This window comes from Callithrix jacchus, chromosome X, assembly GCF_049354715.1.
Source record: "Callithrix jacchus isolate 240 chromosome X, calJac240_pri, whole genome shotgun sequence".
Taxonomy (NCBI): Eukaryota; Metazoa; Chordata; class Mammalia; order Primates; family Cebidae; genus Callithrix; species Callithrix jacchus.
In genome coordinates, this window is record NC_133524.1 from 98,242,592 (window position 1) to 98,258,233 (window position 15,642).

A 15,642-nucleotide genomic window follows, 5' to 3' on the forward strand; every position below is an offset into this window, starting at 1 on the left:
ACTATATATAAAATATATAATTTATGTGAAATATATATATATGAAAACCAGAATGTGCTTTTTCTATGTCGTATAGTTACTGGTACTTTTAAATTTCTTTATGTTTTTTATTGGTTAGCTGGTTTTTTTTTCTCACTTTTTCAAAATTAATACCTATGTTTTGTATGTATCACGAAAAAAAAAAAACAAGAATCAACAAACTTGCCAATCAGCTTATACAGGGAATGAGGACAATTAATAAACACTTGAAGCATGATTTAAAGACCTATAAATCTTATATTACCTGTAGATCTCTCATTTAGAAACATATATCTGATAATAACAGATACATTACATTATAAATGTCTTAGAGAGCTGTGTGGGAATCAAATGAGGTAGTGACTGAGCTCTGTGTCTTGCTCTATTTATACATGCAAGGCTCCAGCCCTCCAGGTGCCCTTCATTTTTAGGGAAGATTCCAAAGAGTGTACCAATCAGGAGTCCAATTGATTTATAGGTGAGTACAGGTTCAAAATCTGAAATGCTTGGGACTAGAAGTATTTCAGATTTCTGTTTTTTTTCCAGTTTTTGAAATACTTGCATGTACACAGAGGTATCTTGAGGATGAAACCCAACTCTAAACATGAAATTTATTTAATTTTGTATATACCTCAAACACATAGCCTGAAGGTAATTTTATACAATATTTTAAATAATTTTGTGTGTGAAACAAACTTTGCATATATGAAGTCAGGTGTGGAATTTTTCCACTTGTAGCATCATATCATGTTCAAAAAGGCTTGGATTTTGGAGCACTTCAGATTTTGGATTTTTGGATTAGCAGTGCTCAACTGTACATGCTTTTCTATTCATCTGCTACTCTGGCTTTCTTTTCCGCACAATGCCATGACTATTAGGCACATCTCCTCTTCTGCTGGGTCTTGCTCCCTCCACTGGCTTCTACCACTGTGGACATACTGGACTCCTGAAGATGACAAAGACCCACCAATTTTGGGTCTTTGTGGACCCTTCAGTGGTTTCACTGGACCCTTCAGTGGTTCAAATCCCCATTTTGCCTTTTCGAAAATGTATGAAATGTTCCTCCCTGCTTTAGAGTTATACTTAAACCAGGTGGATACTTCACCAACACTGCATACAGATGCAAACAACCCTTTATGGTTTTCTTGTACTTCCTTCTTCATCCCCTTCCCCGTGACAAATTTGAGTGGCACTCATGATAGTGTGCTCAGAATTGTATTATCTCTTCCATCCTCTGAGGAATATAGCCCAGTATCTTGACTATCCATTTTCTGTGCAGACATTGCTATGGGTTTCATTCTGCACATACACAGGAGTTGTAGGGATAATTTTATGTTCTCAAGACTGTTTTGGTCCACAGCACCCTGATCTTAGGAGTCCCCAGTAGTCTACACGAACTTACACAGATCCAGATAAGTTTCCTTCTTCCTTTGCTTTGAGATTTGCTGTGTCAAATAAACCTGTAACTAAAGATTGATGGGAAATAATGGCAGGAACTGGGGATCTGGTAGGTGAATCATAGTTTTAAAGCATCATTACAGTCATCACTGTTCCCCACTAGTCTATGCCCTTCTCACAGTAAATATTTTGTCTCATTTATCCTGGCACCCTTAGCGTTTAGTACAGGGCTTGATAAGTTGTAGGACACAACAGTTAATTCTAGCTGAGTTGAATCCTGCGATCTGTACCCAGGGTTGCTTCTGATCATTTATGGGCAAGTACTTATTTTCCCTACAGACTGTAGCTTGCAATTAAAAAGGAACACAGCAGAAGAAGAATTATGCACCAATTTAAAAAAATGCACTCATCATAACATTATATATGTCAGTGTTTATCAACATGTGCTATATAGACCAGCTACATCAAAATTGCCTGAAGAACTGCCTAAAAATTTAGAAAAAATGTGTTTCACTCCATACCCACCATACCCTAGTTAATCAGGCATCTCTGGACTTACATAAATTAAAGTGGAGGCCCCAGCTTTAGTCTAATCTTAGACACCCCTCTCCCCATCCTATATTACATAGAATTGGGTGGTTGGTTGGTTGGTAGACAGATCTGAGACCTGTGAAAACACTACACAGAATTTAATTTATGCATCAGGCATTATTTCACTATTAGATGGTGCCCTTCTTAAAGAGACAATTACTTTTTATTTTTTAATGCTGTTGTCTTTAGTACATAAGTTCTCAGTCTTTGCTTCAGATTTGAAATACCTGAGGATACTTTAAAGTGGAGCTCAGGACCCAATTCCAACCAGTTGAATCAGACTCATTAAAAGTGGGACCAACAGATCTTTACAGTGTGAAAGATCATGTGGTGATTCTGATGTAGAGTTGAGATCTGAGTGAAATTTGTGGCTAAAATATCTTTGATTTATTTTCTATGTACTACCCCTGATTGACTGTGTTACCCTAACGAGGTTAATTCATTTATGTAGAATTTATATTTTGTAAAAGAAATATCATAAGAAGGAGTTATACTCCCAAATCACCATGACATCCTTTTAAGAAAATATTTGCCAGTGTTCGTCCATCTTCACTATCCTATCAAACACTTCAGAATTCCAGTTGGAGCCTGTTTAAAATAAGTAATTCTGGCTGCTATCCAAAATCCACTTTTTGGCAATGGTGCTCAGGTAACTACATTGTTAGCAATCTTTCAGGTGATTCTGATGCACACTAGAGATTAAGGATCACTTGCACATACATTTTTATCTAGATTACATTAAAAACAAACCAATAAAATAAAATATAAATGTCCACCCAAATTCAGGGAACAGAACAACAAGGAGAAGATATATATGGGCACCAAAACTAATTTAAAAACTAAAATAAAAATTTTAGAACATTAAATCATAAAGGGAAAGATTAACATTCACTATGTGAAAAAATATTAAATCTTCTGCAAAGTAAAGCAAGACTGTAAATAAAGTTCAAGGAACTTCAAGAAATTTCATGGTATCCATGATACCATGGAGACTATAGTTAATAACAATATTGTCTGCTTGAAAATTGCTAGGAGAGTAGACATTAAGTGTTCTCACCACAAAAATTGATTAGCATATGAGTTAATGCATGTGTTACATTGCTTGATTCAGTCCTTCCACAATGTGTAAAGATATCAAAACATCATTTTTTGTATCATAAATATGTACAATATTTCTTCTCAACTAAAAATATAAATTAAAATAGAAGATGAGATATGAAGAGCGAAGGCAGCCATCAGCAAGCCAAAAAGAAATCCCTCAGGAGAAATCAAGCCTGCTGACACCATGATCTTGAACTTCCAGCCTCCAGAACTGTGAAAAATAAATTTCTACTATTTAAACTACCCAGTGTGTGGCATTTTGTTATGGGAGTCCTAGTAGATTGATAAAAGATATGACACATGTTGATAATTATTAAGGACTAGGGGAGACAGTAATAATCAAAAACTGCTTTGTGGGTGAGGGGTTTTACTCTGGGTGATGAAAATGGTTTGGAACTAGATTGAGGTGATAGTTGCAAAACATTGTGAAGATACTAAATGTTATTGTATTGCTCACTTTAAAATACTTAAGTTTCTGGATATTTTTCATTGTAGAAAAATATATATAATATAAAATTTACATTTTAGCCATTTGTAAATGTACAATTTACTGATATTAAGTGCATTCATTCTGTTTTAGAATCACCACAGGTATTCATCTCCAGAAATTTTTTGTCATTACAAACTGAAACTCTGTACCCATTAAACAATAACTTCCTATTTCCCATTTTCCTCTCCCTATATCCCCTGGTAACCTGTTCTATTTTCTGTCTATATGAATTTGACTTTTCTAGGTATCTCATATGAGTGGAATCATACAGTATGTGCCCTTTGGTGTCTGGCTTTTTTCACTGAGTATGTTTTCAAGGTTCACTAATTTTTTAGCATGTAGCGGAATTTTATTCCTTTCTAAAGCTGACTAACATTCTTTTGTATGTGTATATAACATTGTTTACCCCTTCATCTCTTGATGTATTTGAGTTGCTTCCACCTTTTAGCTACTGTTGATAATGCTGCTAGGAACTTAGATGTGTAAATATCTGTTCCAGAGTCTGCTTTCAATTATTTTGGGCATATACCCAGTTTTAAAATATGGTGATTTTATGTTAATTTTTTTAAGAAAGGACATAATGTTTTTATAGTCGTTGTATAATATTACATTCCCACCAGCAGTGTGCAACGGTTCTAATTTCTCCACACTCTCCTTGCTTTAGTCCATTTTGTGTTGCTAAACCAGAATACCTGAGGATGGGTAACTTATAAAGAAAAGAGGTTTATTTAGCTCATGGTTCTGTGGGCTGGGAAATACAAGAAGTATGGCACCCATATCTGCTCTTCCTCTATTGCAGGCCATGTACTAGGTCAAAATATTGAAGGAAAGTTCAAAAGGAAAGCTGAGATATGCAGAGATAAACAACAACCCACTTTCTAGGGAACTAACCTGTTCCAGTTATAACTAATCCAATCTCATTTGAGTGTGAACTCACTCCCTCCAGAGTAGCACCAAGCCATTCATGAGAGTTCCATCCCCATTATCCAGAAATTTACCACTAGGCCTCATGTCCCAACATCACCACAATGGGGATGAAATATCACCATATATTTTGGTGGGAACAAACTTAGACCACAGCACTCACCAACACTTATTGTTTTGTTTTGTTTTGTTTTTGATAACAGTGATCCTAATAGGCATGAAGTAGTGTCTCACTGTGCTCTTGATTTACATTTCCTTATTGATTAGTGATGTTGGGTATCTTTTCATGTGCTCATTGGCCATTTGTATATCTGTGGAGAAATGTGGATTCAATTTCTTTGCCCATTTTTAAATTAGGTTCTATGTGTATTTTTTGTTCTTTTTATCACTGACTTATGAAAGTTTTAAAATACATTCTAGATTTTAATCCCTCATCAGATATAAATCTGTGAATATTTTCTTTTGTCCTGTAAGTTGCCTTTTCATTCTCTTGACACTGTCCTGTGATGCACAAAAGTATGAAATATTGATCAATTTTTATTGTTTTGTTGCCTATACTTTGTGTGTCGTATTGAAGAAGCAACAGCCAAGGCCAGTGTCATTAAGTTTTCTCCTATGTTTCTTCCAATGTTTTCATACTTTTAGATTTTACATTAAGGTCTTTGATTCACTTTTAGTTAATTTTTAATAAATGATGTGAGATAATAGTACAACTTCATTCTTTTGCATGAGAATATCCAATACCATTTGTGGAAAAGACTACCTTTTCCCCATTGAATAGAAAGTAACTGGAATGAAAAATTTGTTAGAGCAGTTCAATAATGGGTTTGAAATGAATGAAGAAGGATTAGTGAGCTTGAGGATAGGTAAAGGAAGATTATAAGGAACAAAAAACAAAGAAAAATATAGAGACATAGAGAACCATGGTACACCATCAAGCATACCAGAATAGCTACAAAGGGAATTTCATAAAGAGATGAAAAAGAAAAGCTGCAGGAAAAAATATTTGAAGAAATAATGACAAAATGTTTTTTGAACTTGATGAAAAACACAGATCTACAGCTGACTTCTTACCAGAAATTGTGGAGGCAAGAAGACAGTAAGATGACATCTTCAGAAAGTTGAAGGAAAAAGACTGTTAACTAACACTTTTTAGTCAGGAAATGCTCCTTAAAACTTTAAGGATAAATTAAGACACTTCCAAATAACAAACAGTGAACAATTTTTAACTAGCAGAGTTTGACAAATTGACAGAAGCAGGCTTCAAAAGGTGGATAACAAACTTCTCTAAGCTAAAGGAACATATTCTAACCCGATGCAAAGAAACTAACAACCTTGAAAACAGATTAGACGAAATCCTAACTAGAATAAAAAGCTTAGAGCAGGCCGGGCGCGGTGGCTCAAGCCTGTAATCCCAGCACTTTGGGAGGCCAAGGCGGGTGGATCACGAGGTCAACAGATCGAGACCATCCTGGTCACATGGTGAAACCCCGTCTCTACTAAAAATACAAAAAATTAGCTGGGCATGGTGGCGCGTGCCTGTAATCCCAGCTACTCGGGAGGCTGAGGCAGGAGAATTGCCTGAACCCAGGAGGCGGAGGTTGCGGTGAGCCGATCGCGCCATTGCACTCCAGCCTGGGTAACAAGAGCGAAACTCCGTCTCAAAAAAAAAAAAAAAAAAAAAAAGCTTAGAGCAGAACATAAACGACTTGATGGAGCTGAAAAACACAGCACGAGAAGCACACACAAGTTTCAATAGCTGAATCTATCAAGCAGAAGAAAGCATATCAGAGATTGAAGATCAACATATATGAGGCCTACAAACATATGAAAAAATGTTCGTCATCACTGGTCATTAAAGAAACGCAAATCAAAACCACATTGAGATACCATCACATGCCAGTTAGAATGGCGATCATTAAAAAATCTGGAGACAGCAGACTAGAGAGGATGTGGAGACATAGGAACACTTTTACACTGTTGGTGAGAGTGTAATTAGTTCAACCATTGTGGAAGACAGTGTGGTAATTCCTCAAGGATCTAGAAATTGACATACTATTTGACCCAGCAATCTCATTACTGGGTATATGCCCAAAGTATTATAAATCATTCTATTATAAAAATACATGCACATATATGTTCATTGTGGCACTGTTTACTATAGCCAAGACTTGGAACCAACCCAAATGCCCATCAATGATAGACTGGATAAGGAAAATGTGGCACATATACACCATGGAATACTATGCAGCCATAAAAATGAATGAGTTCATGTGCTTTGCTGGGACATGTATGAAACTGGAAACCATCATTCTCAGCAAACTGACACAAGAACAGAAAATAGAACACAACATGTTCTCACTCATAGGTGGGTACTGAACAATAAGAACACATGGACACAGGGAGGGGAACATCAAACATTGGGGCCTGTTGGGGGTTGGGGGACTAGGGGAGGGGTAGCAGGGTGTGGGGGAATTGGGGAGGGATAACATTAGGAGAAATATCTAATGTAGATGACTAGGGGATGGATGCAGCAAACCACCACAGCATGTATATACCTATGTAACAATCCTGCAAGATATGCAGATGTACCTCAGAACTTAAAATATATATATATATATATATATATATATATATATATATATACATGACAGTGTGATAGGCAGAATAGTGGGTTTCCAAAAGTTATGCATGTCCAAACTCCTGGAACCTATGAATATCACCTTTTATGCCCAAAATAGACTTTGAAGATGTCATTACATATCTTGAGATGTTATTAAGTGTCTTATTATCCTGAATTATCTAGGTGGGCCCTAAATGGAATCACAAGTGTTCTCATAAGGAGACACAGGGAAATTTGACACAAAGGAGAAAGAAAGGAATGTGATGATGGATGCAGAGGGACATTTGAAGATACCATGTTGCTGGCTTTTAAGTTGAATGAGGGGGACACAAGCCAAGGAATGCAAGAAATTCACCTCTAGAAGTTGAAAAAAAGCAAGGAAGTGGCTATCTGCTGACTCTGGTTAATACTCCATTGAGGTATTTTAATTTCTTACTTCTAGCATTGTAAGAGAATAAGTTTTTTCTATTTTAAGCCTCTAAGTTTGTGGTAATTGTTACAGCAACAATAGGAAATTAATACAAATAGTTATAAATATATATTTGTCTGTAGCTTTTTTTCTCTTATTTAAATAGAAAGAAAACGTTATAAGACAATAATAACAAAACAGTGTTTGTTGTGGGCTTATATTCACTACAGATGTAATGGCTAAAATGTAATTTCTATGACATCCTATTTCTCCTCCTAGAGCACAAAGGAGGAAAGAGGAAATGAAGATTTATTATAGCAAAGTTTTACATCCCATTAAAATTAAGTTAGAATTGATACAAATTCACTTGTTCTAAATTAAGATACTAATTTTAATCCCTAGGTCAACTACACTAAGAAAATAATTTAAAAACTTTGTAAAGAAAAAGGATAATTGAAATGGTACACTGAAAATATCCTTTTAAAAGTAATTTAATAGTGGAGAAACAGAGGAACAAAAATACAGAACAAATTGAAAACAGCAAAATGGCAGGTGTAAATATTACCTTATTAATTATTGCATTAAATATAAGTTGATTAACCACTTCATTCAAAAGGAAGAAAGTATCAGAGTAGATAAAAAAGGCATGATCCAACTATATACTATCTATAAGAGAATATGTTTAAATAAGCAAATAAAATTAATGTGAAACAATGGAAAATATATACTATGCAAAGAATAACCAAAAGAGTCAATAAAAAAGACATTAAGACAAAAAAAAGGTTATCTTAGAATAAAAAAAGGTGTTATATAACAACCAGTCCAATCCATCAGGACTATATACAAATTATAAACATATATGAACATAAAACAGATTTCCAAAATACACAAAGCAAAAACTTACAGAACAGTAGGAAAAAAAAAGAATAAAATAAAGACAATCTAACGATAGTAATTGGAGACTTCAAAACCACACATTCGAAATTAATGGAACAAATAAGAATATCAGCAAGGTAGAAGACTTAAACAAAATTACAAAACCAACTAGAATAACAGGCATGTAAACAACACTCCAAACAGCACAAGCATACACATTACTGTCAAGCACCCATGAAACATTCTCCTGGAAAGACTACATAATAAAATCCTATATACACTTAAAAGTATTGAAATTATAAAAATAATATTCCCTGATCATAATGGAATTAAATTCATAATCAACGACATAAGGAAATATGAAAATCCTGCAAATATGTGGAAACTAAACAATATGCTTCCATTCAACCTGAAGGAATCATGAGAAAAATTAGAAAATACTTTTTTTTTAAAAAAACATAACACATTAAAAGTTATGGGATATAGTTAAGCAGCGTTTAGATAGAAATGTATAACTGTAAATGTTTACTTTGAAAAGATAAAAATCCCATATCAGTAAAGTTTTATCTTAAAAAGCTAGAGAAAGAAGAGCAACTTAAATCAAAGAAATCAAAAGGTAGGAAATAGTAACTATTAGAGTGGAAATAAACAAAATACAGAATAGAATATCAATGAAACTAAAAGTTGGCTGTTTGAAAATATGTATAAAAACAATCTGAAAAAAATTCAGCTACAGTGACCAAGAAAAAAAGATGAAAACTTAAACTATTAAAATCAGAAATAAAAAAGGGGTCATGATTAATAACTCTACAGATATAAAAAAAAGATTATGGCTGGGTGTGGTGGCTCACGCCTGTAATCCCACACTTTGGGAGGCCGAGGAGGGTGGATCACGAGGTCAAGAGATCGAGACTATCCTGGCCAACATGGTGAAACCCCGTCTCTACTAAAAATACAAAAATTAGCTGGGCTTGGTGGCGCACGCCTGTAGTCCCAGCTACTCAGGAGGCCGAGGCAGGAGAATTGCCTGAACCCAGGAGGCAGAGGTTGCATGAGCCAAGATCGCGCCATTGCACTCCAGCCTGGGTAACAGGAGCGAAACTCCATCTCAAAAGAAATAAAAATAAATAAATAAAAAGATTATAAGATAATACTATTAGCAACTCATGACAACAAATGAGACAAAGTAGATGAACAGTACAAATTCTAAAAAAGACACAACCTACCCAGCTGACTTGAAATGGAAACACAAGTAAAATCATTAAAAATGGCAGAGTATGGAACTCTAGGACTCCATAATGAGCAATTAGTGAGCTGGCCAAAACTGTTACCATCGGCTTTCTCAGAACTCTGGAATCTAGTCAAAACATTATAACAATGAGAGGGAAATTTGGTGAAGAATAAAAGCTGCTACTTTGTGATAAGAAATAAATTTTCAATTGCCTATCTATCATTCTTTATGCCCCAGATTGGCAGTGATTTGTTGATGACAGCCCACTATACTGGTTTAGATAGTACCAGTGGTAGGGACTTGTATGGTATTCTCACAGAAATGTGGTATGGTGCTCAGCCTGCCTGGCAGCACTTTCATCACTAAGGCTTTTATTATACCAGACTGGGAGCACTCCCAGGGCTTGGGCTGCATTGACTCTCAAGTTGGCTTTTGCCAGCAGCATTTAAAATCACAGATATTGGCCACAGAAGTCTGCAGCAAAGGGCAACACTCAGAACAAGCAATGAACTTCTCAGCCTGAGAAGACTGAGAAGGAAGAGTTTGGGAAACAAGATATGTGGAAGAACAAGCATTTAAAAGAAAAAGTTTATATATACTGGAAAATCAAGAAGGCCATGTGTATGCCAAGGGTGGGACACATATTCAGAAAAGACCACAGAAAATGCAAGCATGCACCTTAGCATGAGTTTCAGGCTCTGCATAAGAAAAGTGTAAGGCATTAAAAAAGTACTCCAACTCAGAGCTCATCTGCAAAGACTGGGAAAATATGTTTTTTACTCATTGGTTTTCTTTTGTTGGCTTTAAGTATTTAAAGTAACAGCATCCAAACACCAGCTGACTAATAAACTAATAAAACACACTTTATGGCCATGCATGACAAAAAATACATAACTTGCTAAAATGGTTTTAAAAAATCACTAAACAAGTAAACAATAACCCATGAGAGAGCAACAACAAAACCCAACTAAGAGGGAGAATCTAATTTCCAGAGTCAATACATTATAATCAAAATATACAGATTTCAACAAAACTTTGTGAGGCATGTAAGGAAATAAGAAAGCACAACCCATACACAGGAAAGACATAATTAGAAACTATCCATGAAGAAATCCATGTATTAGAATAACTAGAAAATATTTTTAATCATCTGCCAAATACATGATACTATACTATAGTGACAAGAATATTAGCAATTTTCTAGTTCTTTGGGTTCAGTGGTGGTTTCACAAATGTGAAAAAGAAAAACAATGAAAGGAGATAAACAGTGGGGGAGGAGAGAAGAGGGGAAAGGAGGGGAGGGAGCAGCAGTAAGTGGGAATAGCATGTTGTGAACCAAAGACTATGAATTTGTGGATCTGAAATTCATATTAAAAATGTTTTAATGCTTTCTTTTCTAGCTGTCTGACATTCTCTTTCTGTGAAAACTGGTCAACTGTTGGAAGGTAACTTTCAAGCGTGGGGAGAGGCCAACGGACATGACAAGAAGGAAGTTGGTGAAATCAATTTGGGGTGCAGGGGCTTTTGAAATAAATTTGGGGTACAGGGCCTTGGGGTACCGTGTCTCTCAGGGTCCCTCAGGCAGTGATGTCCAATAGACAGTTGGCAAAGCTGATACGAGACACTGAGAAGGGCATAGCCTGGAGATGTAGATCTGGGAGTCATCGGTGTTTACAAAAAAATGAATGAGATCAAACAGGGAGAGAGAATTTGAGGACTGAGGAGAGAGGAGGCCCAGGACAGAACCCCAGGAACAGCGCCACTCAAGGTGGCAGCTCAGCTTCCTGGCAGGCACCACCACCCCAGCCTCTGGAGTCAGGCAGAGATTGTCTTGAAAGCGGGCTCTGGAGTTCTGGGTCTGAGCGCTCTTGGCAAAGTCGGGTACCCTCTATCATCAGCTGTGACACCTGTCGATAATGGGCATCAGAGAGAGGGGAGATGCCCTGCGAGGATGCTGTGGGATGCGCCAGGTAAAGTACTTGGGGTCAGAATGCCACCCCCTCCTCCTCTTCTTCCTGACGCCCCCTCCCCAATTCCTTTGTTACACACACCCTCTCCCACCTTCCGCAGCCTCCTGGTCCCTAAGGGATGGATGGTGAGGTGGATGGGAAGGGGGTGGTGATGGCCGAGCTCCGGTGACGCGGCACTCACGTGAGTGACCAGGCGCCTACGTGGGCACCAGCCCCCGTGCCCGCCCGCCCGGCCTGCGGTCCAGTCCCAGCGCCAGCCCAGAACCAATTGTCTGAGCTGCCCGGGCGGCGGAGGAGCAGCAAGCCGGCTTCAGCGAGCTGGAGGAGGCACAGGCCTGTCCGGGGTCCCGGCAGGTCAGTGCGAAGGTGGGCGCTGCCGGCGGACCCAGAGAAATGGTGGAGGTGACTGGCAGTAGGAGTGGGGAGGAGGTGGAGAAAGGATCCGGGAGATGGGTGACTACAGTGATGCGGTGCGGGCGGGGGCGGGTACGGGGGCGGGGGCGGGGGCGGGGGAGCCTGGCCCGCCTTCCGGACGACCCGCTGCACTGAGCCCTCCATCCATTTTAGTGCTGGAAATGCGGGTTAGAGGGAGCGACCCTGCAGTGCGACAGTGAAACGCAGATATTCTGGAAATAAACCCCTCTCATAATCTGCACCGGTGGACACATCTGACCTCCGCAAAAGCAGTGTGGCGCTGGGACAGGTTGCCTCTGGGAGAAGGGGACACAGAGACAAGCGCAGTTTGGAAAGCTTGAGGGTTTGGTGCCCCAGGACTGGAAAGAAATGGCGGCTGGGGTGTGGGGGAGGTAGGGGAGGAAAACGTTGGGTGAGCAGGGCCTGGACTCAGGAAAGGGATCCGAGTCCCTGTGAGCCCGCTGAGCGCGCAGCCCCTACCCCTGTCTCCTGTCTGTTTGCAGGTCTGAGCGTCTGTTGTTCCCAGCGCTCTGTGAGGCCTGAAAAGGAGGAACAACCTGTCCAGAATCCCCACAGGTCCGTGAAAGCGGGGTGGGGAGCGGGGGTGGGCTGCATGGACAGGGGCCCACAAGGGTTAAGGGTGTGGAGGGCCCGGCTATGGCCGAGTTGGGGCCCCTGCCCATCCCCCCACCCACATGAACAGGCACCTTACCAGGCTGAACCAGTGCAGAGGCGGCAGGGCCTGCCAGGCAATGGCTGGCTCACGTGTGTGGGAGGAGTGGCGGGCTACATGGTGGGCAGAAGGCCCTCTTGGAGGCCCAGCCAGGTTAGTGGAACCCTCACCACGGGTGAGATGCAGGTAATATCCAGACCTGCATTCCGCCCCACACCCTCAGTCTCTCATGTCTCTTCTTTGTCTCCTCTTCCCTCCACCCCCACCCCTCAGGACAGGAAAAGGAGAAATCTCAGCATGGAAAAACCCTACAATAAGAATGAAGGAAACCTGGAAAACGAGGGAAAGCCTGAAGATGAAGTAGAGCCTGATGATGAAGAAAAGCCAGACGTGGAGGGGAAGACAGAATGCGAGGGAAAGCGAGAGGATAAGGGAGAGCCAGGTGATGAGGGACAACTGGAAGATGAGGGAAGCCAGGAAAAGCAGGGCCAGTCCGAAGGTGAGGGCAAGCCACAAGGCGAGGACAAGCCAGCCTCCCAGGCAAAGCCGGAGAGCCAGCCGCGGGCCGCCGAAAAGCGCCCAGCTGAAGACTATGTGCCCCGGAAAGCAAAAAGAAAAACGGACAGGGGGACGGACGATTCCCCCAAGGACTCTCAGGAGGACATACAGGGAAGGCGTCTGAGCAGTGAGGAGATGATGAGAGAATGTGGAGATGTGTCAAGGGCTCAGGCGGAGCTGAGGAAGAAACAGAAAATGGGTGGTTTTCATTGGATGCAAAGAGATGTACAGGATTCATTCGCCCCAAGGGGCCAACGGGGTGTCAGGGGGATGAGGGGTGGAGGTAGGGGCCAGAGAGGCTTACACGATATCTCATACCTTTAATGCCTTTGGCCTTCCATTCTGACTTCTCTTATGAGAATACTGCCAGCCCTGCTTTTCCTGGTAGGTATTTGCCAGGCCCAGTGCTTTAACCTTAAGCTGATATTTTTGCTTTAAATGTCAATCTCTTTACCAGCAGCCTTTAACCCAACTACAAAGCTCTATATTTTAGTAGAGGATTTTCACCCATGTGCATGGAAAAAATGTTCATGACACATTGTAAAATAATAAATAAAGAGCAGTTTGCAGAACCGCATATACAATATCAGCCCATTTTTATAAAAACGTTAGTGTTCATATAATGCGTTTGCGCACAAAGAAAACTCTGAAAGCATGCACACTAGAAAGTAGGCAATGATTATTCCTGAAAGGTAGCCAATAATAGGTCTAACCTGTATTCAAAAATGATTCCTACCACCTCCTTTATGTGTACCTCTATGGCATTCCTCTGCTGCTGTGCATATCCCTGTCTTCCCTAGGTGTGTCCAGGTCAGTGGGCACTGTTGCTCATGTTCCTGGGTCCTCTATAATGCTACGTAACCCCCATGTGTGACTCTTTTTCTTTGCTTTGCTCACTCATCTCTACTTTTTCTTTACTAAGGGATATGGATTATATTTTTCATACTAAAAATAAAAGCTGAAAACAATACATAATAAGAAATTGAACTGTTCAGTGAGCTTATGAAGGCAATAAAGACACTTAAAGTTTGTGTTATCATAACATAAGATGACAGGTAAAATTCATATTGTCTCTGGCACTAAAAGCTAGTGGAATAAACCTGGAAATCCTAACAGATCTATTGCTGTAGGAGTCAAGCTTGTCATTTGTAAAATAAGGATAATACTTGCCTCACAGGACTGTTTGGTGGATCAGATGAGGTGTTGAGTATGTGAGCTGTGTTGTGACCTGGTCCCCACCAGGCACTCAGGGGAGGAACAGCTCCTACACTATTCCCATACAGTGGCAGGAAAGTTGATGGAATCGGACACATCAGGGGAGGGCTGAAGGAGTTACCACCGTGTCAAGGCAGCTAAGAAGTAGATGTCACTGTTTCTTAGATATTGCCACGTGTGCTGGGCACTATGCCCTTTTCCCCCAGGTCCTACACCCTTTAGTGATAGAGGATTTATGGTGTTAAAGCCCAGTCATTTTCTCTGGAGTCACTGGTGAGCAATGTCCACCAACCCTTTACCCCTGTAGAAGTGGATAAAGCCCTCTTTCCAGTTTATAGTTACAGCAACCAGGTACACATGGATATCATCACCTTGGTGCTGCTTGGGCCTCTTATTAATAGTTTCCAAATTCTTTTTTGGCAAAATGATCATTTATGTGTATTTCTTGTTTGTTTTGCATACATAAATATTCTCCTCACAAAACTCAGATATTGCAGGCTAGGCCAGGAAAAAAATACCTGCATGATAGTGACTATGCTGTTCTCATGGGTTATATCTTGTCTGCAGACTCCCTTTTCTCTGTTGAGTTCACTCTCAGGAAATTTGTCAGGTAACACTTTAGCAGTTCAGCAGACCCATCAATACATTTGAGTTTTAAATCCTTTGTAATGAACATGTTGTGGTCCACGAACCAGCTGCATAATGATCACCTGGGAACTAATTAGAAATGCAGAATCTCAGGTCCTGCCTCAGATCTACTGAGTTAGAATCTTCATTTTAACAAGATCCCAAGATGATTCCTATGACATTGAAGTTTGAAACGCATCGCCTTAGAAAGAGACTCTTGGCTTCCCACTCCTACCTTTACATAAAATATGGGCCTAAATAATAAACATATGTGCCATATAAGACACACATCACAGATTATTAAATAAGCCCATGTTTTTCAAAATGAAGTTGTCCTTCCCCCACAAAAAGTAGATCTTGAAATCAATGCAATGGGTCAAGACAGACAATTTTTGAAAAATGAAATAGGATAGAATAGAGTTGAATACAAACAGAAAATATCAAATTGCATTGTAAGTAGAGTGAATTTTTTTGTGAAATTTGTGTTTCAGTTATGTGAGTATGTTTGTGCACCATGAGTTATG

At 39.5% G+C, this 15,642-nt stretch overlaps 1 protein-coding gene across 17 annotated transcripts; it reads left to right on the forward strand.

Moving 5' to 3' along the window:
• Nucleotides 1-11,472: 11,472 nt before the first annotated feature.
• Nucleotides 11,473-13,853, forward strand: TCEAL6 (transcription elongation factor A like 6). Of its 17 annotated transcripts, none has more exons than XM_054251195.2 (4): nucleotides 11,902-12,033; nucleotides 12,199-12,388; nucleotides 12,549-12,621; nucleotides 12,992-13,853. In XM_054251195.2, exon 4 carries the CDS (start codon nucleotides 13,016-13,018, stop codon nucleotides 13,598-13,600), a length of 585 nt encoding a protein of 194 aa, XP_054107170.1. In that variant the 5' UTR covers nucleotides 11,902-12,033; nucleotides 12,199-12,388; nucleotides 12,549-12,621; nucleotides 12,992-13,015; the 3' UTR covers nucleotides 13,601-13,853. The 17 variants fall into 17 exon arrangements, with proteins under 17 accessions (XP_078218833.1, XP_035144579.1, XP_054107170.1 ...); XM_008989637.5 differs by having other exon boundaries at nucleotides 12,199-12,334; XM_054251196.2 differs by having other exon boundaries at nucleotides 12,199-12,334; nucleotides 12,997-13,853.
• The last annotated feature ends 1,789 nt before the right edge of the window (nucleotides 13,854-15,642 follow it).

What these genes read in the sequence shown, in the direction of transcription:
- TCEAL6 (XM_035288688.3), top strand. An exon ending in CCTGTCCAGAATCCCCACAG is followed by an intron (nt 12,622 to 12,996) that starts GTCCGTGAAAGC and finishes CCCTCAGGACAG; the next exon opens with GAAAAGGAGAAATCTCAGCA.